The 26,644-nt window shown below is 35.1% G+C and overlaps 1 protein-coding gene across 1 annotated transcript; it reads left to right on the top strand.

The window, feature by feature from the left end:
- Window positions 1-3,405: 3,405 nt before the first annotated feature.
- Window positions 3,406-23,981, top strand: LOC111878266 (ankyrin repeat-containing protein ITN1). Its single transcript, XM_042895610.1, has 6 exons — window positions 3,406-3,542; window positions 3,617-3,773; window positions 4,209-4,697; window positions 5,272-5,394; window positions 21,692-22,179; window positions 23,172-23,981. The coding sequence occupies exons 2-6, from the start codon at window positions 3,632-3,634 to the stop codon at window positions 23,781-23,783; spliced, it is 1,854 nt and encodes a 617-aa protein (XP_042751544.1). The 5' UTR covers window positions 3,406-3,542; window positions 3,617-3,631; the 3' UTR covers window positions 23,784-23,981.
- Window positions 23,982-26,644: the final 2,663 nt, after the last annotated feature.

Here is a 26,644-nt window from a genome sequence, read left to right as displayed (position 1 = left end):
TGAACCCCAAATCCGAAATTGGTGATTAATTTGTTGATAGATGTTAGATTCATGGATGATTTGATGTTATAACTCCCACTCTTTATTGAATCAATTCCAATTTGGTTTTGATGAAGGCTTGGTTGAGATGTTAAGCTTCAAGCTCCATTAATGGTGGAATTTTCAATCCATCAACTAATGATGAAAGTGGGTGATTCAAACTTCAGGTTCATGTATTAGTTGTACCTTGTCAACTTGAAATTGATTTCAGTTTGCTCTCTTTCACTAATTTAAAGATGGTTTTGTACCGAGCCGGAATAAATTATTCTCAGAACTCTTAACTGATATGACATGCTATTTTTTCCATTCATTCCCTTTCAGGATTAATCGTGGTCTTCCAAACTTTATCGATGGTATGGATGAATCCCTTGCTTCATCTAATGTGCAAACGATCCTAGCTGCACTTAAAAGCCGAGTACTCTACATTTGTTGGTATAATGATGTTCACATAAACATCCCTAAAGCTTATGTGACCTCTAAAGGTCTCAATGATTAAGTCATCATAAGGAAATGACTTAATTGAGTCCATATGTTGTTAATAACCCTTGTTTAGTCCATATGAGTCATTTGGTAGCCACCAGAGGCCATTTATGCAAAGTACATTGCCTAAATTAGAGAAAATGCACAATATGAAAACCTGCAAATTCCACACGCCCCGTGTGGAATCCCAAGGCAATTTCAGACGCTATGTGTGAAATCTTCTATGAATATTTTGCAACATTTCGAGAAATGATGCATTCAACCTCCGATTGCTTCTAATTTTAAATATAAGCTTATAAGATCGACAATAGGTAGTGATTAAGAGGTGTAAATAACTTGGATTTCATTAACAGTGAGTAATATCAAATAAATGTTCCATAACAACAAGATTTTGATGTTTTTATAATGAGATTAAGTTAAAGAGTTTTCACAATTACTTGCTAGGTGTTACCTATATTCTCATTCACTTGTGCATTGCATGCAAATGATTTTTATGGAGTTTGATAAAGAGAAAAGACTTAATTTGTTTTAGGAAGAGTTTTGGCATCAATACTTATGCATTCATGTATGATTGGGAAATGACTTGTATGTCACTCCAAAGTCAATGGAAAACAAGATTAAGATATTCCCCAAGATGGTAGTGTGATATTGTAGACACGCCCCACTTGTGCGTTGAACGGGACCGATAATTTGATAGCTTACCCATATCCATTACGAGACTAAGAGAAATGAGAGAAGTCGTGACATAGGGTGCTATGTACTAAGTATGTCATAGTATTCAATGATATCAAAACGAGAAACTATGAATGAGATTATGTGATGAACGTGAAGGGTGTAGTTGCATATTGCATTGTATTCTCTTTATTTTTGATGCATAAATGTTTAAGACTTTTAAATGAATTGAAGAACTATGAGTTATGAGTTTCAAAGATTTTGGAGGATATTATTGAAAACGTTTTTAAAATGATTTATGAGTTAAAATCAATGTTGTAAAAGCACTCGACGTTAGTTAGTCGGTGGACTGGGGTTAATAGATTAATCGGGTAGACGGTGATTAATCGGAGAACATAAATTGTTATTTTGTTGAATTTTAAAAAAATTAAACATGACTAATATCATAACAATGTTCGTAAATACCACTAATATCATAACAAAATAGGTTAATATGATTAATACAACACTTCTCATTCCTCAAATAGTTTCTATTAAGATAAAACTTCCTCAAAGTGTTAAAATTTCATCATTTTCTACTAGTTCACTCATTAAGTCATTATGTAGGCAGGGATTAATCGCCAGACACCCTCTAGTCGGATGGGTAACGCATGGTTGGGATTTTTGCAACATCGGTTAAAATAGATTTTGGGGAATTCACCATAGGTCAAGATTGAATTATTTTTTTGATAAAATTGCAAAAATGGTCCCTGTGGTATGCATTTTTTGGGGGGTTTTAGTCCAAACCACGACTTTTTTGGATTAGTGGTCCTTTTGAGCTAGTTTAGTTGCGGATTTGGTCCCTCCGAAAATTGAAATGACTATAATACCCTTGGGGTATTTATTTTTCATTTTTCTTTCATTTTTTTAAAAATTTAATATTAATTTATTTATTTTAAAAATTTAAAAATAACAGAGTACCTCTCTCTCTCTCTCTCTCTCTCTCTCTCTCTCGTTTTCTGGGACCAAATCCACAACGAAACTAGCTTAAAAAGACCACTAATCCAAAAAAGTCGGGGTTTGGACTAAAACCTCAAAAAATGCATACCAAAGGGACAATTTTTGCAATTTTGTCTTATTTCTTTTACTACATGTGTGATGAAGTCCCGATATTACACAACTTTTGAAATATTAGGACCGAACTTAATTCGTTGCTAACTTTGTACTCATTGGTTCCTTCTGTCGGTTTTGTGATGGTTCCATCCATGAAGCCGACCTTATTTTTAGCCAGGAGAATGTCTTTCATCTTTGTGGACTAGTCGGCATTATTATTGTCACCAAGATTTTCATTGGCATGTATTTGTCGTGGATAATCAGGGTGGATGTAGAAATGTGACTTCGGATCAAATGAAGGATTCGTATATGTGCCGTAGCCACTGACTGTAGTATCACCCGCCATTGTTTTAGTAGGATACCCATCATTGTTTTAGTAGGATATGATATCCTTCTTTGATACCGTATAAACTTTGAAGAATAAATACTAAATTCAAAAACTATGTTTCTATCACTCGAGGTTTATATAGGAACCCAATTAGAATTGGAAGCAAAGTTGTCAAAATCGAGATTTTAGTTAAAATCGTTTTACATTTTGCAAGATCGTGATCGTAAGATCCTACCAAAATGAACTTGTATTCAAATTTTCTCGCAAGACAATATAATCAACTTTAACTTTTTAAGCATCACCCATACTTTTTGTTGCTACAAACCAAAATGAACTCATATATAAAGGGATTATTATGAATGTGCAATGCTTAACTCAAGATGAATCGATAAAATGGTGACGTTGGATTTCAAGTTGAATAAACAAATTTTTGATACTCGACTATATAATAAAACTAAAGGTGTGAGATCGTTTTTCACTTATAGGATTTTAAAACTGTAATATTGTAAAATCAAAATCGAAATTTGAACAACCTTGAGTGGAAACAAAAACGATTCTAGATATGCTAAAAGAATAACACCTAAGAATAAGAAAGGATAAGGATAAGTATAACTTAAATACTAATTATCTAATTAACGTGATATTTCCTTTAAATAAAATATATTCTGATCTTGGTAAATGACTATTTGCATCTCGAAAATCTAAAATATATTTTTAAAATACTAGCTAGTCTTTGTATATTAGTTTTTGACAACTCATATATCTCGATTAAAGAACAGATCTGGATGTACTACCTTTTAGTGTCTTCCTCACAAAATCTTTTAATAGATCAATAGATTCTTAGATTCAGTTCACTCATAGATACATGCATACATACAAACAAAGCTATACAACCTCGGTAAAAACCACTCTTCAGTCTATTTAATGTCAGGTAATTTTCAAATCCTCTTTCTAAATGGTTTTGAGGTTCCATTTTGATTCTAATGTTGTGCCTTCGCATTGTAGTAAGAAACTAAAGAAATGAGCTCATCAAGTGGGATCTTAGGTTCAGTTCAGCTGAATTCCATCAGCCAGCATCATCAAATTCACATTCCTAATGCTTCACACAGTAACTCACCACAACCGCGATCATTAAACCTACCTCGTCAAGATCTACTCGATGGTAAGTCCTTCTCGGCATCATGCATGTGATCTTGAGATTCACATGAAGCTTTAAATTACATCATTGGTTGAATAATTCTCTAAATCATCATTCTAACTTTATTATGCAGAAGATCAAGCTTAACTTAATTAGTCTCATGGTGTTTCTTAAATAACCTCAAAAAAAGGCTATCACAATTTCCTTACCTTCCTTAGATCATCAAAAAAACCAATATCATGAATTAACATATGCAAAATGCTGTCAATATGCACTAGTGCGCCGCCACATTGCATGCACATGGCCACTCTAGTAGAGCATTGACCGATCTTTTTTCGTTGCATTATAGTAAAATATTTATTATGGAGAGACTAGCTAGAGTTTAGATGGTTGCATCTTGAAAATAAAACTACTTATTGTTGTAAAAATTGAGTATAGCTTCATTTTATGATTAAACAGATGGAAGAAGAGAAGAATTCCTTGAAATCTGTTTTCCCCTCTACAAAGCATCAATGGCGGGTGATTGGGAAAACGCTAAAGACATTTTAGACAAACGTCAAGAGCTGGTAAGGTTTAGCATCAATAGAAACAATGAAACAGCACTTCACGTTGCAGCGTATAGAGGAAACACCTTTTTTGTGGAAAATCTGGTGAGGTTGATGGAAAACGAGGACTTGGAGCTTCGGAATAGCAGTTCCAACACTGCTTTATGTTTAGCAGCTGTAGCTGGACATGTTAAAGTGGCTAAGATTCTGGTTAACAAGAACAAGGCCTTGCTCGATATCACTGGTAGTCAAGAAAAGATGCCACTTTACATGGCAGCTTTATCGGGAAAGAAAGCTATGGTGAAGTATCTGTATAAAAATTCAGAAAGAATGACTAGCGGTTTTTGGACAGATGAGAGTCGGGGATGTGTTCTCTTGGCATGTGTTGAGGCTGAGCTATTTGGTAAGTAAATAATAATTACATTTATCATAATCTAAAAATGGTAGGAGAATGAGTGGGAAAAATAAATAGGAGGAAATTTTAATTTCTCTAAACGCTTTCTCTATGGCCTCTTCTTTCTCCCATTCCATTAGAAAGATTTTATTTCAACTTTATGGATGATTTCACATTGTGCTACCCATAATTAGTACCGAAGAGAATCCAGCTATTATTATCATGATCAAGCGTATATGGTTGCCAGTTTATAATTCATGTGTTGCTTTTATTTGCTATTGAGCATTTCAATCATTATCAAAAGTTTCTACTTTCTACATATGTTTTATTTGGATCTTTACTAGATAAATAAGTTGATACAGTTCTTTTAATTACCTTTTTTATATGTAGCTTCCAGATTATGGTATTAGAGTGAGTTCAACGTATTTGTAGTACTACGTATTCTATTGGTCAATATTGACTTTTGTTATTGTTTTTGCCAAGGTTCTCAATGTGAAATCAGATGCAAAAAGTTCCATTATTATTCACTTTTCTTCCAATAGTCATCATGTTACCGTATTAACCAAATATCAACTACTTGTAGATGTCGCGCTACAAATAGTGAAAGATCGTCCAGAACTTGCTGTGAGCGAAAGAAGTCTACTTGGAGTTCTAGCACGTAACTCTGGTGCATTTAGGAAACAATATAATTTGATCCAAAGAATTGGTAAGAATCTCTACTCCCCGATTGGATTCTTGGTAATAATCTCCTTCATGGAATGAATATCTATTTTTGTGTATGTTTTAGAAAGAAAATAATCGGTATTTATACAATATACATAAAGGCATTCGCAATGCATTGAAATCTATAAAATTTAATAGATTATCACATCATCATTCTACATTCCATACAATCCTATCATTTTTTTTTCTTATAATACATTGAACTCTATAAAGTTCAATTGAACATTACAAGCTAATTTATAATATTTATTTATTTAAGAATTAGAAAACTTTCCTTTTACTCATTTAAAAATCCAATGATCATTGAACTCCAAATCCGTTGAATGTTAAGATGACATCTTATAAATGTAAAGTTCTATGCATTGAATGATAACTAAACTTGTCATCTTATTCAACTCTCCCATTGAACTCACAATTGCAAATGCTCTTAGGACTTTTAGTTACGACCTCATTCCTTCGCTAGTCCCTTACATGTTTGCCATAAACTTAGAAACCGATCAAATACCCACATATTTGTCATAGAGTGATATTGCCAAGGTTTATCAATTTAGTGACGGGTAGCTGATTTATGTGATTAGAGAATTGTGATATCACCTATTTTCCAGAACATTTTTTTTTATTCTTTCAATACAATGTTGTCTTTATTGCGGAAAATATCAGTTTAATAAAATATTTATTAGTAACAAACGTTGTATCAAAATAACAAAACACTACATATGTCATAATTAATACATAACATAGGTTACAACGTAAAGACGTATTAGTCCTGAATATTATTACATGTTGTCTCATTATTTACTCAATATTCCTATTCAAGTTCCACCAGCTTTAGCACCACTACATGTGATGCATATAATTTGAGTGTGTCAGGTTTAAGAACCTAGTGAGGCACATAGAGTTTTCAATCCCATAATTTTATAATGATAATAAATCATATTATTAGTCCTGCAAAAGAAACATTACTACATATATATATATATATATATATATATATATATATATATATATATATATATATAATACAACATACATATCTATAAGACAATGTACCCACAGTTACCCAATCCAATTGATTCTCACAAACCTAATCAACGATCACCAAGAAGAATCACCTTACCGGGTGAATCATTGTGAGCAATAATGTGGCTACACAACTAGGGTATTCCTTGTTCGGTGTTAAGTCATAAGGCAACCAAAATTTGTTTAGAGTATTTGATGAATATGTTATCCCATGATTCTTCTACGTCTATGGGTTATAAATCCACGCTAACAACGTAATTCACAAGACCGTATAGAATAATCAAGTGTTGTCATCTTATTCTGGTAGATGACTCAGACATACCCTTTCATTTTCTGATTTAAGCACACCCATTCATTGTTCGAAGGAGGTGGAATACTACACTCCGTTTCCTATCTCACATGTTACCCTAGAATGAGACTACTCGTTATTCAACTTAATTTGAACTAAGCATATAGATAATAAGTCTTAGTTTATAACTAGATGAAATTACAATACATTTAATTAACTTCAAATACAAATTTTCTATTCATGTAATACTATCACAATACATGGCATACATTAAGCACATAATAAAAATAGCAAGCAATCAATATACATTTAATCTTTTAAGTAACAAATACTTTTATTAAGATTGTGCATCAAGAAAGTAACTACGCACTCACCTTATTAAATGTGAAAGATTTGCGGGTAAGATAAATCTTCTTTTAACACTTTTGCTTTCCCTTTTAAACGAGTTAAATACAAATATTACTATGTTTTAGTTTTCGTTTATATTTATATTATTCAAGTATATTAACTATTTCCCATATTCGTCATTAATCCCAAAAATTATAAAGTTCTATCAAAAAAAGAATGACCAGGTAAGATGATATTGGATGTAGGATCCATTTAGTAAATAAATATATTTTTTGAAAAATCCATTTTAAACACCTCACTAAGATTTTGCCTCGACACCACGCCCGTAAGTAGATCAATCAGTATTACTGATAAATTTTATTTATAGGTTCATCACAACAATAATGAACACAATATAAGTTACACTTTAACGTCCCAAAAATTCCAATAAAAAATTTTCATTTTAAAACCATTAAGTCATACAACCATATATTCCAAAACCAACAATGTAACATCAGAGTAAATCAAAAGTAATCAATGCGGAAAAAGCCATCAGGGGATGTTGTGCAGTCAAGACAGACCATTTCTTTTGGAACTGGAAGTACCCGAAAATGTTTAAACCACAAAACCGTAAGCAAAAAGCTTAACGAGTTCCCCGAAATACCACATACCATACATATAATATGTAACGTCCCAAATTAACAAGTATTTTTATTTTTAAGTAAACCAAAATAACCATTTTTTCATTCCATAAGCCCATCAAAGCATAGAGTTGTATCAGATAGTTATCAGAGTACAAAAACAAGTCATAAAATGTGGAACACTGGTAGTGCAATGCAATCATGTCGAACTTCCCTTTGGAACCGGAAGCACCTGAAACATAAACATAAACCGTAAGCACAAAGCTTAGTGAGTTCCCCAAAATACCACATACCATACATACATCGGTCCCTGTGACATCCCCAAATTTCACGACCAGAAAAGACCGGTTTGTTTATGCTTTATTTTAAAATCAGAGTAAGCCTTTGATTAAAATAGTTGCGGAATTTGTTCCCAAAACAAGATATGATAAAAACTTATCAAGACATTTCTCAAAGAGAATGTATTTTCATTAAATAATAAAACCTCGGGATGTCATGTTCCGATACAGACACAGAAGCATAAACAGAACATACATTCATTTACTTTAGTGATTTACATCTCCTTTAATCTCTCAGTACAAAGCAGTTTCGTTTCGATACCTGTGATACAATTAAACTGAGTGGGTCAGGCTTGGGAGCCTAGTGAGCTTATAGGGTTTTCAACCCACAATAATATAATTATTATATTTAATTATCAAATAATCAATCCAATTACCCACCCCCTTTATCTCCATTTATTTCTTAAATATTTATCCTAAGAACCGATTACCCTTCTCCCATTCATTCCTAAGGATTGCCCTAACGAATTGGCACAAAGTCTAGTGTTGACATGGTTCTTGGATCACCTCTGGTGAACACGCAATTCACAATAATTAATGGACACCTAGTTTAAGAACACCTAAAGAACATTTAGTTCCAATATTACCCAATGAACCTAATTATCTAAGGAACATAGAGTATGAAATCTCTTAATTCAAACAACGTGATAATAAAGTATATCTCGATCCTACAAAACCACTGATATTATGAACACATATTATATTTCTAAAACAACATATCCCATCCCGTCGATCCCCACATACTGACCCTATACAATGATCTTACGAGATCTAGCCTAAAGATTCGATATGAATAACAACTGACGAAGCTGCTTCGGAAATTCCTTGACAGTAAACGAGGATCAATAAAGACATCAAATGAGGGGAATGAAATAAGTTTCACCACGAACCTTCGTTTGTAAAACAAAGAACCACAAGACATTTTAAGTCAGGGGTAGTTATCTAGATAACAATGCCTAGGCGTGGTCCGACTATCATGAGGTATTATACCCCCAGACTCTACCTATCCCAGCAATATAACACCAGACATACCTAGCAGTGGTCTATTACCAACGCACTTTATTAGGTAGTTTACGAAGTTCCCTTAATTACTTCGTGAAAGAAAATGCTGACATATGAAGCTCGGTTGATCACTTCATAAAAGAAACGCTGACTCCAAAGCTCTCTCAAAATAAAAGTATGGGGAAATACTAATAGAGTATTCTCGTACGCTCCTGTAACCGACACACAAAATTGTCGAAAGACTTTGTACAAGATAGTACTTCTTGCACATTATAGTACTCTAGTATGCGAAAGAATCGTACCTGAGAACATAATAGTACCCTGGCACAAGCAACACCCAAGACACAGAGCTTTGAAAAATACTTCGTACATAAAATGTACTTCTGTACGTAGGACGTACTCCACCGATCATCAATCTCACCCCACACGTACTCTTAATAAGAGACTACCCAAATCCCAATCCTAATTGAACTAAACATCCCATTTAAGTCTTAACCCATCACTAGGCAAACCTACAATGTTTATAATCACTTTTTGATACTATCTCCGTTTAGGAAACGCTAACTAGTGTATACTTAACACAAGGTTTTTAAGTAATAGTATCATATATACACATCTTAACACATATTGAACCATATCGGATTCGCACGTTGTATATTATCAAATATATCTAACACGTATTTCGGACAATGACAAATACTTCACATACATATGTATATTTCATATTATAATCAATACTCGTATTTAAAATCATGATTCCTAAAAGGGACTATACACATGATACCTTTTTGAATGAATACGTAGTTCCAAAATACATAATCCGTACTCCCGGATCTTAAATTTTCCTCATTACCTAATCCATATTCATGGACCTAAAACTAACCTCTTGATCTGATCCATACCCTTGGATCTAAACAAGTTTATCTCTTTATTCTTTTATCTCATGGTCCAACCCACCTTTTATCACCTACCAACAACCTCATCTACTCATGTTCTACCCAACATATTTTTAGATACAAAATACATATATAGTTTAACTCATTAAAACTTATATAATTCATCCATTCCACAATCATCTCAAATAAACAACAATATATTATACGCATAGCACGTATTTCATAGCAAATACTTAATATTTATTGTTAGAAGAAAGTGACCACACACTCACACATATAAACAACAATATATATACACATAACACGTATTTTATAAAATACTTCATATCTATGTGTAAGATTAAAGTGACTATACACTCACTTGATCAGAAGATGATCAGACAACACTACGACTTGTAGAAGTAGTATCCTTCGGTGAAACTGTGATCTCTTCACACACCGGACTTCTCGCGAGTAGAGCTTCGGCTCGGAAACTCTTTTCTTCTTGGGATCTTCGGTGCTTCAAGACTTGCTTCGGGTCTCGGGGTTGATACCGGGGATTCGGGATATTTATTGCATGAAAATCAAGGTAAAATGGGAGAGAGAGAAGAGAAAATAGCAACCCTAAATGGCTGGCCCTTCAAATCTATTTATAGGGCAAAATTGGCCCTTGCCACGTCGTGGCAACCTTTTTCCACGTCGTGGGCTTGGTCGTCACTGCATGCGTCATCGCAAGTTGCATCTGGGGGACGCCCGGAGGTGTCAGAGGACTTGCCATGTCATGGAACTGCTTGCCACGTCGTGGTCTCTGACAGTTTTGGGGTTTCGCGCCCCGAACTTCAGAAATTCATAACTTTCGCATACGAACTCCGTTTTCGACGTTCTTTATATCGACGCGAAGGTGAGATTATGCTCTACAACTCTCATTTAGACTCCATTGGCTAATTTTGACTTTATTTTTAATATATTATAAATATATTACTTATATATTATCTTTAGTAGGCCGGGACAGGAAAACTCCGTTCGAAATTCATAACTCCTTCATCTGAACTCCGTTTTCATCCGTCTTTCCGTCGTTGCACTACTATCGATGAGATCTTCAATTCTAATTTAGATCACTAAGGATATATATATATATATATATATATATATATATATATATATATATATATATATATATATATATATATATACCTTAAATTCACTATTTACGTCGCGCTGGGTCGTGCCGGTTCTGTCGCGAAACTTCGACAGGTCATAACTTCTTCGTTATAACTCGGATTTTGGCGTTCTTTATATGCACGAAAACCTTGTGAAATATACTACAACTTGGTTAAGATTAATCCTTCTAAATAATCTTCCATAAAAAATTCATTTTTGATGCTTATCGTCTCTAATTTGGTGTTACAGTCCCCGCCCATCAGGCCCTACCCGACATCGGACCCCGCCCGGTTAATTAGCCCGTCCGTAACATGTGGTGGGCCCGCGAAACATACATACAAACACATGCAAGAGTCACAAAGACAACTAGCATCGTATACACATAATGTGATGGGCCAACACTGGTGCCTTCGATCACACAAGTACTGTGAGAAGACTTACCTGCCCAGTACTCATGGTGCCTTCACTAACCGATAAATCTCACACTCGAGCTGCTGGTACGGGAACCTCCTCACACTATACATATCCAAAATAACCTTAATTAATAATTAGGTTGATAATCCGTAATCAAGGGTCCATTACATACTTTCTCTTTCTAGGGTAAAAGACCATTTTACCCTTCCAAGTCTATACCATTGCAAACATGGCCTAAATCCCTTAAGATGACAATTTCATCTTCTGGGGTTATGCTTTGCGTACTTCTTCTCTACGCTGTGCATAGAGATTTTCCTTAGAAAACAGGGTCAAACCAGGCTACACGCTACGTAGCTAGGTTTACCCCCTGCGTAACTACGTGGTTTGCCAACCTCCTTATTAATCCCTTAATAGCTTAAGAGCAAACGTACAACACTCAGATCTGAATCTAGTGGATGTCTAAAAGGATAAAGTTCCTAACTTTATGCCTTTGCATGGCTTACTGAAACCCAAAACCAAACCCTAGATTTATATCACTCTTTAATGACCTTAAACACTTGCATGGATGAAAGATAGCAACAAATGTTTCATTTTTATGACATTTGATCCTTAGAAAACCCATGAAATGACAACCTTAAGCTATGGAGTAGCTTTTACTCACAAGAACCAAAACTATGGGACTAAAAGCATGCAAATCAATAATCTAACCTAGATCTAAGCCATAAAACCACAAAGGTGAGAACTTTATATTTCCAGAAGATAGCTAAAGAGATGAAAGCTATGGATCTTCAAGCTTGAGCCACATCAATCCAATATGGTAGATTTTACCTCCTTCAAAATGCACCAAAACACCCAAAAGGATCATAACATGATTATAAAGAATTAGGGTTTTGAAATCACTGTTTGGGGAACGTGGAGGCTAAGCATGAAGAGGCCTCAAGGGACTTAAGGTGTTTAAATAGGGTCTCAACCTTAAAAAATTAGGTTTTGGCAACTATTCATCTACGCCCTACGTAGATGGAGTTACGGATCGCGTAGAGCATGCAACCCTCACATTCATTTAATGAACTACGCCCCGCATACTCATTACTTACGCCCAACGTAAGGATCATTTTTGCAAGAAATTTATGTTTAATATATGAATGAAAAGTACATGAGAAATGATTGTTACAAATCTCCCCCACTTGAGTCAGATTTGTCCTTGAAGTCCGCCGCTGCAAATAACTCTGGGTAATGCTCCCTCATTTCTTCCTCAGGCTCCTACGTCCACTCTGAGCCTTTTCGGTGCTGCCATTACACCTTCACCAAACCCACCACTTTGTTTTGCAGAGTCTTCATTTTCCCATCGAGGATCGCAATGGTCTCTCTCTATAATTCAGGCGCTTGTCCACTTGAATATCCTCCAAAGGGACCACTACGAAGTCATTAAACAAACACTTCCGCAACTGAGAGACGTGAAAAGTATTGTGAATTTGACTTAGCTTCTCTGGTAGATCTAGAAGGTATGCAACTCTGGCCACCCGGACAATAACCCTAAAAGGACCAATATATTTTTGCCCAACTTACCCTGCTTCCTAAATCGAATGACACCTTTCCAAGGTGACACCTTCAGGAGTACCATATCCATGACCTGAAACTCCAAATATGATCGACGTCTATTAGCATAACTCTTCTGTCGACTCTACACGGTTTGAAGCCTGTTGTGCACCTGCTGAATCAACTCTATAGTCCTGAGTACCACCTTCGTACTCCCCATGAATTGTTGGCCAACCTCTCCCTAAAAAATTGGGTTCTGACACTTCCTCCCATAGAGCATCTCAAAGGGAGGTCGACTAATACTAGCGTAGTAGCTGTTGTTGTATGAGAACTCAGCCAATGGCAGATACGAATCCCAACTACTATCAAAGTCCAAAACACATGCCCATAGCATATCCTATAGAGTCTTAATAGTCCGCTCACTCTGACCGTCAGTCTACGGGTGAAAAGCCTTGTTGAAGTGCAGTCGAGTACCCACCTCCTCATGAAATCTCTTCCAGAATCTAGAAGTGAAACGCACATCCCGGTTCGAAACCATTGATACCGGAACCCCATGCCATGCCACAACCTCACAGATACAAATATCTACCAATTTCTCTGCAGAGATGCTCTCTTGAATGGGGATAAAATGCACACTCTTAGTCAATCGATCTACGATGACCCAAATTGAATCCATCCCCCGCGCTATTCGGTAACTTTGTGATGAAATCCATTGTGATCTCTTCCTATTTATAAACAGGGATGCCCAACGACTCCAACTTTTCATGCGGTCACTGATGCCCGACCTTGAATTTCCTGCATGTCAAGTACCTCTCCACATACCAAGCCACATCTCGCTTCATCCAGGGCCACCAATAATTAAGTCGGAGGTCTCTATACACTTTTTTTGTCGCACCCGGATGAATATAGAACTTTGATTTGTGTGCCTCTTCCATTAGAATCGGATGGGTACCTCTTAAATACGGAACCCAAACTCTCCGATGTAAGGTCAACAATCACCGACTTTCATAATCAGAAGAGGAAACCTGACCCACAATGCGATCAATCTTCCGGTGCTCCTCTTTTTTAGCATCAACCCCAGCCTCGTGAATCTACTCTATATATGGGGTAACCACCGTCATTATCAAACATAGATCTCAAATAGTTGCGCTAGTCACCTTGCGACTCAACGCATCGACCATCACCTTAGCCTTCCCGGGGTGGTATAAAATCTCGTAGTTGTAATCTTTCACTACATATAGCTATCTATGTTGCATCATATTCAAATTTGTCTAATCCATCAAGTACCTCAAACTCTTGTGATCCGTGTAAATGGTACAACAAAACCCATAGAGGTATTATCGCCAAATCTTGAGGGCGAAAATCACAACTCCCAGCCCCATATCATGCGTAGGATAATTCGCCTCATGAGGCTTCAACTGCCTCGATGCATATGCGGTTATGTGACCCCACTGCATAAGCACTGCATCCAATCCGGTGATGGAAGCATCACAATAAACCATGAAGTTATCAAAACCCTCAGGTCAAAATCAAAGCCTTGCACAATCTCTGCCTTAAATTCTTAAATGTTGCCTGCTGCTTAGGCCCCCAACGGAAAGTAACTGACTTCTTTGTCAATTTGTTTAATGGAAGTACGATCCTGGAGAAATTCTCAATGAACCTCAAATAGTACCATGCTAAGCCAAGGAAACTCTAAGCCTCAGATGGTGACCTCAAAACCTCCCACTGCATCACATCCTCGATCTTGGTCGGATCGACCAATATACCTTTCTGACTGACAATGTGTCCCAAGAACTGCACCTCGCGTAACTAGAACTCACACTTGAAGAATTTGGCATAAAGCCTCTACCTCCTCAAAGTCTCCAAAACCTCTTGCAAGTGATGCTCATGCTGATCCTTGGTCTTAGAAATTAGAATATATTAAGAAATCATCAATGAAAACGATCACTGAATGATCCAACATCAGCCTATAAACCCTATTCATGAGGTCCATGAACACTTCTGGTGCATTGTTGAGCCCAAAAGGCATCACCATGAACTCATAATGACCATAACGAGTTCTGAAGGTTTTCTTATGAGAATCCTCATCCCGAACCCTCATCTGATGGTAGCCTGAACGCAAATCAATCTTGGAGAACCAAGACGCACCATGTAATTGGTCAAACAAATTATCAATCCTCGAAAGCGGATAACGGTTTTTACTGTTAACTTGTTCAGCTCTCGGCAGTATATGCACATCCTGTGGTAACCATTTTTCTTCTTCACCAAAAATATTGGTACTCCCCAGGGTGAACTACTCGGCCTAATAAACCCCTCGTCTAACAGCTCCTATAGTTGTATAAACAACTCTTACATCTCCGGTGGTGCTAACCGATAAGGTGCCTTGACTATCAAATCCGCACTAGGAACCAAATCAGTACGGAACTCAACCTGTCTCTATGGAGGTACTCCAAGAAAGTCCTCCGGGAACACACCGGGATACTCTCGAATGATCGACACATCATCAATCATCCTCTTCCCCTCTTCTCTTGTATCCAATACATAATCCACAAAACTAGAACAACCCTGCTGAAGATACAAACTAGCTCTCGCGGCTAAACAGAGAGCTGGTCCCCACTGAGCACCCTCACTATGGATAAATAGCTCTCCTCTACTTAGGTTTCGAACCCGAAATAACTGGTGCTCGCAATCAATCATTTCCCCATTAGGGATCAACCGATCCATCCCTATGATAACCTTGATCTCATGCAAAGGGATAGGAACCAAATCAATCGGATACTGCTCGCTAAATAACTCCAACACACAATCCCGATGAACCCTTGATACTCACACTAGATGATCGTTGTTTATCTTTACATCTAACGGATAATCAAACTCCCCAGGAGCGTCACCGAATCTCTTACTGAGCGCAAGATATACGAACAATCGGGTGCTCGCGAATAAAAAAGAACTAAAGCTGGAACACCATTCACTAGGAACGTCCCTATACAACAAGATATATAAAATAAGCATAAACATCAAAACAATATATGAGATAAGTAGAAGATACATACTAGTAACCACAACTGGTGTTGCATGAGCCTCCACGGTTGTCAGCTGGAAAGCTCGACTCCTCATAACTGGTACCTCCGCCTTGCCCTGGCGGCTTTCAGTGATCCTCAATGTCGCCGAAGCAGGAGCTGCCATCGCTCCCACTGTCAAACTCAGGAAATTGGCCTTCTAGTGGACCCTCTGATTGACATGGAAGCAAATCAAAATCGATCCTTAGGTGGTGGTGGTGATGGTGAAATCCCTGCTGTAGTGACCAATCTTGCCGCACCTGAAGCAACCAGAACCACCCACCCTATAAGTCCCCTCGTTCGTCTTTCCGCACTTGCTACAACGAATTTGACCCTATTATCCCCTCGATCAAGAATCAAAAACCTTGGGATTATTTGTTAATCCCTCTAATACCTGAGCCCAAACTGAATTCCTCTTCCTCACAGTCTCCAGATTAATCTCCAGTTCTTGGGCCCTCGCTATCATGTCCTTTAAGGTCCTACAACTGGTCATGCTCACAAACTCCCGTATCTCATCCTTCAGCATATCATGGTACCTTGCCTTCTTCATCTCCTTGTCCGCCACATACTGTGGAACCAATAAATCCTTCTCACGGAACATGTCAGTGATCTCCGCCACAGTCTCAGTAGTCTGGAAAAGGTCCTAAAACTCCCTCGCCAGTTGTCGAACCTCGATCACTGGTGCAAACTCAGAACTGAATCTCATCAAAAAATCATCCCAAGTCATCGCCTCGATAGCCTTTCCTCCCAAGGCTTGGCCCACCTCCTCCTACCAATCATGGGCTCTGTCTTTCATAAGACAAGATGCGATTTTGACCTTCGACCTTTTGGGAAAGAAGCTAGTATGGAAAGCGTTCGTGATTTCTTCCAACCATCGCCTGCTAACAATTGGGTCCTTTTTCCCGAAGAACTCAGGAGCCCCACATGCATGAAACTCTAAAAAGATGAGAGTGCGCACTCCTGCTATAGATACTATCTCAGTACGGAATGCACCCAAAGAGCACCAAAACCGTAAAAATGGGCCAAAACCACCAAGAGGGATTAGGGTTAGGGTTCTATGAGATTTGAGGGTGATGCAGGCTGATAATGAACCCTAAATAATATTTATTTTACACTATCATCTTATCCTTATAATCTTTTTATAATTATGTTACTTAACATAACTTGTTAAGTTTATAACAAGATTTTTATACAAATATTGTATAACCATAATATTTGACCGTATAGCATGTACACAATATATATATATATATATATATATATATATATATATATATATATATATATATATATATATATATATATATATATATATATATATATATGTTGAGAATAAATCTTGAATGATCGAATAAAGTCAACAGGTAAACGAATCGAGAACACTGAATGAATATCAAATATGTCGAATGATTAATGATCACAATCTTAGAAGTGCTCGATAAAGAACTGCTATTGTAAAGACGTGTAGGGTTTACAAAAGACGATTTGACGATTACAAGATATGGTGCATGCTTGCACCTTAAATAGCTAAACCCCTAATAATAAATAACGGGTGGACAGACCCAACCCAGATACAAAACAGACTAAACTATTATAACCAAAATGACGCAACACTTAAGGCCCAACACTATATATATATATATATATATATATATACACACACACACACACACACCATCAGGGCCGGACCAAAGATATAGTGGGCCCAAAGCGAAAAGAAAAAATGTGTCTCTAAAGTTGAAAATTGACAAACCGTTTATAAAATTTACTATTAATATTAAAAAGCAAAATAAGGCTACAACATTACAAAAACAACTAATTTAAAGAAAAAATAATTTTCCTAACATTTTTATATAAGTTGATTTTTTTTCTTTCTCTCTATATACCATATATCATAGGAATTTTGAGTCTTTAGAGACATGGGCCCTGGGCGACCGCCCGGGTTGCCCACCGTCTAGACCGGGCCTGTATACCAATAAAATTTATATGAACACATATCGTGGGTGAAGAACTTTTATTTATTTTTTTATAAGAAATTTACATAGTTAACTAAATAAATATTTTTCCTTAAATACTTAACAAAATAATGCAAGCGTTACATGAATGATAGTTGTTGATAGTTAATAGTTAAAGGAACATTTAAAAATTCTATAAAATCAAGAAATTTTATGGTAGTTGATACATAAAATCTTATATGACAAATATCTAATATGACAAACGAGAAATAGAACTAGTAAATGGTAAACAGATGTGTTGAACAAGTTGACAAACATGACACCCAAATAAACTATTCTTTACTACAAAAAAGTTAAACGACTAGAGAAATCGGATTTAAGGACACGGTCCCCCATATGGCTAAGGCGTTGATTCCATAAGGATGAACTACATGAAGGGAGAGCATGTGAATACTAGAATGATTGAGGACCACAGTACAAATCACCCGAGCTATAAACAGGTTCTATTGAGTGCGAAAATCCTTCATAGAAAACGCAATATCATCATAGACAAAAACTTTATTATCACGAGTAAATTTTCGAACACATATGAGATTATTAAGAATATGAAGTGTGACAAGCACATTACGTAGGTGTAAAGGTCGATGGCAAATTGGTTTATAAGCGTGTCTAGTATAGGTTATGGGAATAGATGAAACATTTCCTATAAGGAAGGATTTAATATTGCTTCTAGAGGGAACATTATTTAGTATACCTGAGTCGGACGCGAAATGATTTGTTGCCCAATATCCATGTACCGGTTGTTGTTGTTGTTGCATTGAGAATATAGTGAACAATCATGGAATTGAAAGCTTAAGATACGTATGTGGGTTAAATATGATATTTGATATGTGGGCATTGGAGAGAACCGCTACCATAGTGGAGTGAGGCCCGATGTTAACGAGACACCATAGAACACCGTCAGATTGGGGGTTATCGGTTGATATAGGGCAACATCGAGGATACTCGGTTGTTTAGAGGTTGGGGCGGTCTATCATGGAAACTGTGAGGTAATGATATTGGGCTAGAAGAAGCTCAACGATGATGGTACATGGCCGGTTGAAGGGCTGCCAAGGCAACGACGCATGTTGTCGGAGTCGCTGTTACGAGAGGTTGAGATAAATTGAGTTTGATCCCAAAAGATTGACATGATAGACTAGTTTAAAAACAATAGGATAAGAAGGGTGGTCTGTATGGATATGTTGTTGAGATCGGGTGCGAGAAAGCCTTTATTCTTCCAATATAATGATAGAAAGTGCCTTTAGGAAGCTTATACGTAGGACATAGTGACATCAAATTTATAACGATGTTTTTAAATCTCAGGGTCAAATCATTGTTGAGATAAGTGACATAGGTCTTATCGGGGATGAGAACATCAATATTTTCTAATATATCAGAGATGAGCTTCATCTTTTGGAAAATTTGGGAAATTGTATTATCGCCAAGTGGCGAATCTAGAAAAAAAAAACCATATGATTTCTTATGTAAATAAAACTAAAAAAATATGAAAGAGAAACAAATACTAGTAGTGGCGGGTCGAGTTGTATGCCTTAAAATACTTAAACATCATTTCAATAGTTATAAACTCTATGAGGTTTTATATCTTGAAACATATTGATAATTGTGTCGTTATCAATACCTTTAAGACATTTTTTCAATATACGAGACTATACTATACTCAAATTTCATTTTTTTCAATATATAATACTAAAGTATCATTGAAATATACGACACTAAATTATTATTAAAAAATATAGAGACATTCTTGATTTTGAAATTGAATGTTACAAAGTAGCAAATATTTTGTTATATTTCTATTTCCTTATTTTTTTTAATATTAAATGGAGTGGGCTATTGACTAATGAGATTGGATTAAGATATTGGGTTACTTTGGTCCTTTGACAATATTAATGCAGTTCCTAATTTTTTTTAACTTATACCTTGCTTTATTAAAAAAATAAAAAAGTAGGTCCTAGGACCCACCTTCCTTGTTACTAGCTACGCCCTTTTCGCCATTAACCAGTGTACGAAGTTCATTATCTAACTCGATGACACATGCATCTTTTTGTTGGAAAAATGGTTTTCAAGACTTTTCCAAATTGATTGAGCGCTTCCATTTTTTGAAGGATCATTGTGAAGAACGATCGGGTGATGGTGTCGTAGATCCACACTTTGACAATATAATCAAGTTTGTGTCATTCGGGGTTGTTAGCCGTGGGGGTGGAAGAGCCATCAATGTTTATGAGGTCACCAAAATCATTGCAGTCTGTCTCAAAGAGCCTGCATCAAGTAACATAGTTTAACTCGTTAAGAACTAGGGTTAATGGAACATATGCCTTGATGTTGGTTATGTCGTAGGGTTTTTGGTATGTGACGAATGAGTTTTTAGCCACGGTGAGCCAAGAAAGAGGGTCGAGAAGGTAGAAAGGTGAGGAGAGGAGGAGTAGCAGTGATGTTAAGGAGGTCGAATGCTAGGGTCCGCGAGAGAGAGAGAGAGAGAGAGAGAGAGAGAGAGAGAGAGAGAGAGAGAGAGAGAGAGAGAGAGAGAGAGAGAGAGAGAGAGAGAGAGAGAGAGAGAGAGAGAGAGAGAGAGAGAGAGAGAGAGAGAGAGAGAGAGAGAGGATACCATATTAAAGAATGATATTTACCATAACTGGAGATTTAATTGATCGATAAGATATTACAACAATAGGCTACAATGTACACTAATAACCATGGCGGTTTTGCAAGTCTCATACCTACATAATGTTGACACAGAGAATATGATTAGTAGAGAATATATACCGACAAAAATTTCAACGTACTTACTCATTTTACCAAAAAATATGAATCAAACCACATATATATGGGTATCAACTCCATATTCTAGTGATTGGAGCGATTTTATAGTATGCTATATAATGTACACTAATATGTTTTTTACGGCTCTATCGCTGGACATGCTCTCTATTCTAGTAATTGGAGCGGTCAATTAAGGGGATCAACTCTTAAACATCAAAGGGCAGGACTCTTAAGAGAGTCTTTCGTCGAGACTTTAGTATCTCAATAGTCTAATCATAATCATAATGATAATTAATAAAAACCTCTTAATGAAGGTATTAACTTGACATAAATTATTACTTATAACAAGCCAACAATAATATACAAAAGAATAATAAATTGGTTAGACCATCTTTCAGTTTAAAATGTATTATAAATACCGGCATGAAAAAGGAAAGTTGTGCCACATTATTCAATAAAATTGATAACATATCATTAGTTAGTCTATTGGCACTAGAGATTTTTCTTGTATGTGTTATTGAGAATTATCACTCATTTACTCTCTCTCTCTCTCTCTCTCTCTCTCTCTATATATATATATATATATATATATATATATATATATATATATATATATATATATATATATATATATATATATATATATATATATATATATATATATATATATATATATATATATATATATATATAATGGTCATATTGTTATCTTCTAATGTGAATATTCCCTCATGCATGTATTCACACATTTTATTTCTCATTTAAGCACTTTCATTCAAAATTAACTCATAGCTAACTAACTATTCAAAGTAAATAATATCATCCACTTAATTGGTTTCTCAGTTTTCCTACGCGATGGATATGACGGACTTGTTAACGAGGGAAATCAAGCCATGGAATTGCTTAGAATCATTTGGGGACATATTATGAAATTGCCCAAAACTAAAATTGATGACATGGTAAGAGGGTCTCCTGACCAGATTACGGATGATAAGTACTATTCCTCCAGTGTACTATTTGTAGCTGCAGAAATGGGCAACACAGCATTTGTAGTCGAGCTAATTCGTCAATATCCAGAGCAAGTACTAGCACTAAATGATAACAAGCAAAGTATTTTTCATGTTGCTGTAACACATCGATATAGGGGTATCTACTCCCTATTGCATGTTCTAGGCTCAATGAAGGAATCAATAGTTGATCTTGAAGACGAAAATGGTAATAATATGTTGCATTTAGTCGGGATCCTCAGCAAGACAACAAGGAGTGATTATCTATTGAAGGACATTCCAGGGCCAGCTGCACAACTGCTAACAGATCTAGCATGGTTCCAGGTGCGTATTTCATTATATTTGGCTTTGATCTTTCACTCCAACTTAATTTATAACAAAGATTCTTACGCAAACTGCTTTAGATGTTGCATGAGACAAACTAAGAATATTGATAGAAGACACAGAGACCTTAATTAAATATAAGCCTATTTTTTCTAATCAGTGTTTTCTCATAATCGTCATTCTCATGAAATGCAATATATAATAAATATATGATGGGCTCACTAAGAGGGCTACACAAAGTGGGCCACATGGGTTTTATAATACAACATAATACACAATATTATTTAGGTTAACAATTTTAATATGTGTTTTATTCGGTTAATGATAGTAAAAAAATATATCTATCTTTTATTAGCAGTTGGTATGATTAGCAAATTGATAATCACCCTTTCCGTTTATATGACTAGCTAACAAATTAAGCATGATGACTTTTTCTCCTTGGAGATTCGTAGATCCATAAGTATCTTACACATTTGACACGACGATCGCAAATCAAATCGAAGACACAATACAATACTTGTATATTCAGTAATTTACTGCATTATCGTTCGCACAATATTAGTTTATGTTCATAGTTTTCCTCCTTTTTTTGTATATCTTCTTTAGTTAAAGTCTCATTATTTTTTTCTAAGAGAGAGAGAGAGAGGGGTAAATGCATGTATACGTACAAATTAATTACCGAAGAGAAATTAAACATCCTTCTACCTTTTGATCCTACCAATCCTCCTACCCATTTAAATGATGACATGTGTCATATTAGTATTCTAAAATATTTTTAAATCTCATTAAATGAGCATTAAATGTTACACATATAGAAGGATATATAGGAGAAAAAGTAGGAGGATATTTAATTTCTCATTACCGAATTAAGTAAAACTGGATATTTTCCCCTTACGTTTTCTTCAACTATCCCAATGTTGAAGGACTTGTGTTGATACAATGTCTTTTATAAATTGATCATGATTATGTAATATCTATATATGCGTTCACAGAGTGTGTGTGGTATACTCCCTCCTTCCCTTCGAGAAAAGAAGAACAAAGCTGGCATACGACCACGTGAATTATTTAACGAGAATCATAAAGAGCTAGTTGCAAGAGGCGTGGAGTGGACCAAAAAGATATCATCTGAATTAATGGTGGTTGCCGCACTTATAGCAACCATAAGTTTTGCAGCCTGTATTACATTTGTAGGTGGATACAACCAAGACACAGGTAAGCCTGTGTTCACTGAAAACAAGCACCTTAATAGCATTCTTCTATCGAATGGTGTGTCTTTTATATTGGCTTCCACTTCAATTTTCTGTTTCTTATCCATCATTAGCTCTCACTATACAGAAACTGCTTTATTTAGAGTATTATTCATTAAGCTCACATTTGCTATGGCATTTCTTGCCGAGTCGATCATATTTGTGATAGCTGCTTTCTCATACAACTTCATTCTACTCTTCCCAAAAAAGTATATACAGTCACAATATCTTTTGACTACACTCTCGTACATGGTAAGTTTTCTATTTTTGTACTGGTTGATTGGACGCCAGTATTGGTTTCTTGCGACTATCATATTGGATGATAAGTTTCTTCCTCCTAAACAAATATTGTTTTAGATTTATCACTGCGTGCTCCTTCCAACCATAAATCTCACTTTAATTATGAGGTAAGTTCCGAAGACTATCAATTTAGATTTGGTGATTTTTATATGGATGGTTAATTATGTAGCTTTTCGAAGACGTACGTAATTATATATATTTTTTTTCTGTATTACTACCATGAGGTGAAATATTGTAATAATTCGATTCGATTTGATACATTTTGATACATGTCATTAATGTTTTTTCTGTCTCGTTATTTATTATAGACTAGGATCTAAAGAACTTCAAAATTAAAATAAAAACACTTGAAATAGACATTAATACATGAACTCAAGCTCCGACGACATTAACAGCTCTGGGCTAGCCATACGAATAACGTTAGGTGTTGTTTGTTTCTTAAGAGTTAAAACGTGTGCAGTCTACAGACCACATCGGTGGACTAAACGTCTACAATCTACAAGAAACATAATTATTTTTAAATTCAAACGGCTAAATAAATAGAAATCTAAATAAAGTGATTTTTTAAATAACCAATAAAAAATTACAATATCATTGGACAGAAAAGACTTGTTTTATATATTTTGAATTTTTTTAGCAACAACACAAAGACTATATGTTTGGAGCTATATATTATTGTTAGATAAATAACCAATAAAAAATACAATGATCTTTTCGACAAAAATTGTGATAAATAACCAATAAAAATTACAAAGTATGTTACCTATTTTGGTAAAAGTAGTAAAGTTCATTCTTATTTGATGTAGTGGGCATAATTGTTGTCATCAAGGTTTTCATTGACATGTATTTGTCATGGATAATCTGGATGGATGTAGAAAGGTGAATTCAGATCAAATGAAGGGTTAGTATATGCGTTGGAGCCACGTAGTATCTTGATAGTATATAAAATTTGAAGAATAAAAATGAACTTCAAGATTATGTTTCTATCACTCGAGGGTTATATAGAACCCTATTAGAATTGGAAGCAAAAATGAATTCTAGATATGCTAAAAGAATAACACCTAAACCAAAGGGCTTCTAGCCCAGTGGTATCAGGTGGTGTCTTCCCTCTTTAAGGTTAAGGGTTCAAGTCCCGTCGTGGACATAGGTGGAATTAGGTGATATTAGTTTAGGAGTTCAGATTAGATTTTCCGGTTCAAAAAAAAAAAAGGGGGAAAATGACTTGTAAGGTAATAAAGTATTAGACTTGTACAAAAAATACCATTGAACTTTTTTTTTGTACACATATCACCAATCAACTATAGCTTTTGTACACATATGACCATTAAACTTCACATTTGTTCAAAAAATACCATTATATTACCGATAATAATAGGTCATTAGCCACGTAGCATGCCACGTGACATGCCATGTGGCTGCTGACGTGGATTTTACTGTTTATTATGTACACATTATACCATTAAAGTATTTTTTGTACACATTATACCATTAAACTTTTTTTTTTTTGTACATATTTTACCATTAAACTTTTTTTGTACACATTTTACCATTAATGTTATATAATTTATTGAAAAAAATATCATTTCAAAAAATATATATCATTACATAAAAGTAGGTTTCCCATCACCTGATGTGGATTTTACTGATTTTCTAAATCTTAGCAAACTTATCATTATAAGTCATTTTTCTATCGGTAAACATCGACATAATATGTTTACTAAACATTAGCTAAAATAATGAACAATTGAGTATTTCTTCGCCACTCCAGATAAAAGTCTCAAGTTCAAACCTTGTGGGTTTCAATTGATGTATGACCAACATAAATTCACAATGTAGTTGTAAAAGAAAGTCCTTAGTATCATTGTAAAAAAACAAAACGTTTCCCCCAAACCTTACAAAATCAGGAAGTCACAATAGGTGATGGAAAACCCATTTTATGCAAAAATATGTATTTTTTTAAATGATATTTTTTGAATAAATTATATAAGATTAATGGTAAAATGTGTACAAAAAGTTTAATGGCAAAATGTACACAAAAAAAGTTTAATGGTATAATGTGTACAAAAAATAGTTTAATGGTATAACATGTACATAATATACAATAAAATCCATGTCAGCAGCCACATGGCATGCCACGTGGCATGTTACGTGACTGGTGACCTACTATTACCAGTAACATAATGGTATTTTTTGAACAAAAGTGAAGTTTAATGGTCATATGTGTACAAAAGCTATAGTTGATTGGTGATATGTGTACAAAAAAAAAGTTCAATGGTATTTTTTGTACAAGTCTAGTATTTCGTTACCCTTACAAGTCATTTTCCTAAAAAAAAATAACACCTAAGGATAAGAAAGGATAAGGATAAACATAACTTAAATACTAATTATCTAATTGACGCGTTATTTCCTTTAAATAATCTTGGTAAATGACTATTTGCATCCCCAAAATCTAAAATATATTTTTAAAATACTACCTAGTCTTTGTATATTAGTTTTTTGACAACTCATATATCTCGATTAAAGAACATATCTGGATGTACTACCTTTTAGGTGGTGTTTGGCTTAGCTTTTCACAGCCAAAAATCCTTTTTGGAAAAGAAAAAAAGCAAAAGATGTTTGGTAAACTAGTTTTAAAAAGCTACTTTTGGAATTTTTATACAAAGAAAATCAACTTTTTGGAAAAGTCAGGAAATCCTAACTTTTTGTAACTTTTCCAAAAAGGACTTTTGGACTTTAAGAAGCTAAGCCAAACACCCCCTTAGTGTCTTCCTCACAAAATCTTTTAATAGATCAATAGATTCTTAGATTCAGTTCATTCATAGAACCTCAGTAAAAACTACTCTTCTGTGTATTTAATGTCAAGTAATTTTCAAATCCTTTCTAAATGGTTTTGAGGTTCCATTTTGATTCTATTGTTG

This window comes from Lactuca sativa, chromosome 6, assembly GCF_002870075.4.
Source record: "Lactuca sativa cultivar Salinas chromosome 6, Lsat_Salinas_v11, whole genome shotgun sequence".
Classification (NCBI taxonomy): domain Eukaryota; kingdom Viridiplantae; phylum Streptophyta; class Magnoliopsida; order Asterales; family Asteraceae; genus Lactuca; species Lactuca sativa.
This window is presented reverse-complemented; position numbering and strand designations above follow the sequence as displayed.

Excerpts from the sequence above, each read along its gene's own strand:
- LOC111878266 (XM_042895610.1), top strand. The coding sequence starts at position 3,632 with ATGAGCTCATCAAGTGGGATCTTAGGTTCAGTTCAGCTGAATTCCATC. Across the intron at positions 3,774-4,208 it reads TCGTCAAGATCTACTCGATG|ATGGAAGAAGAGAAGAATTC; the intron begins GTAAGTCCTTCT and ends ATGATTAAACAG. Across the intron at positions 4,698-5,271 it reads TGTTGAGGCTGAGCTATTTG|ATGTCGCGCTACAAATAGTG; the intron begins GTAAGTAAATAA and ends AACTACTTGTAG.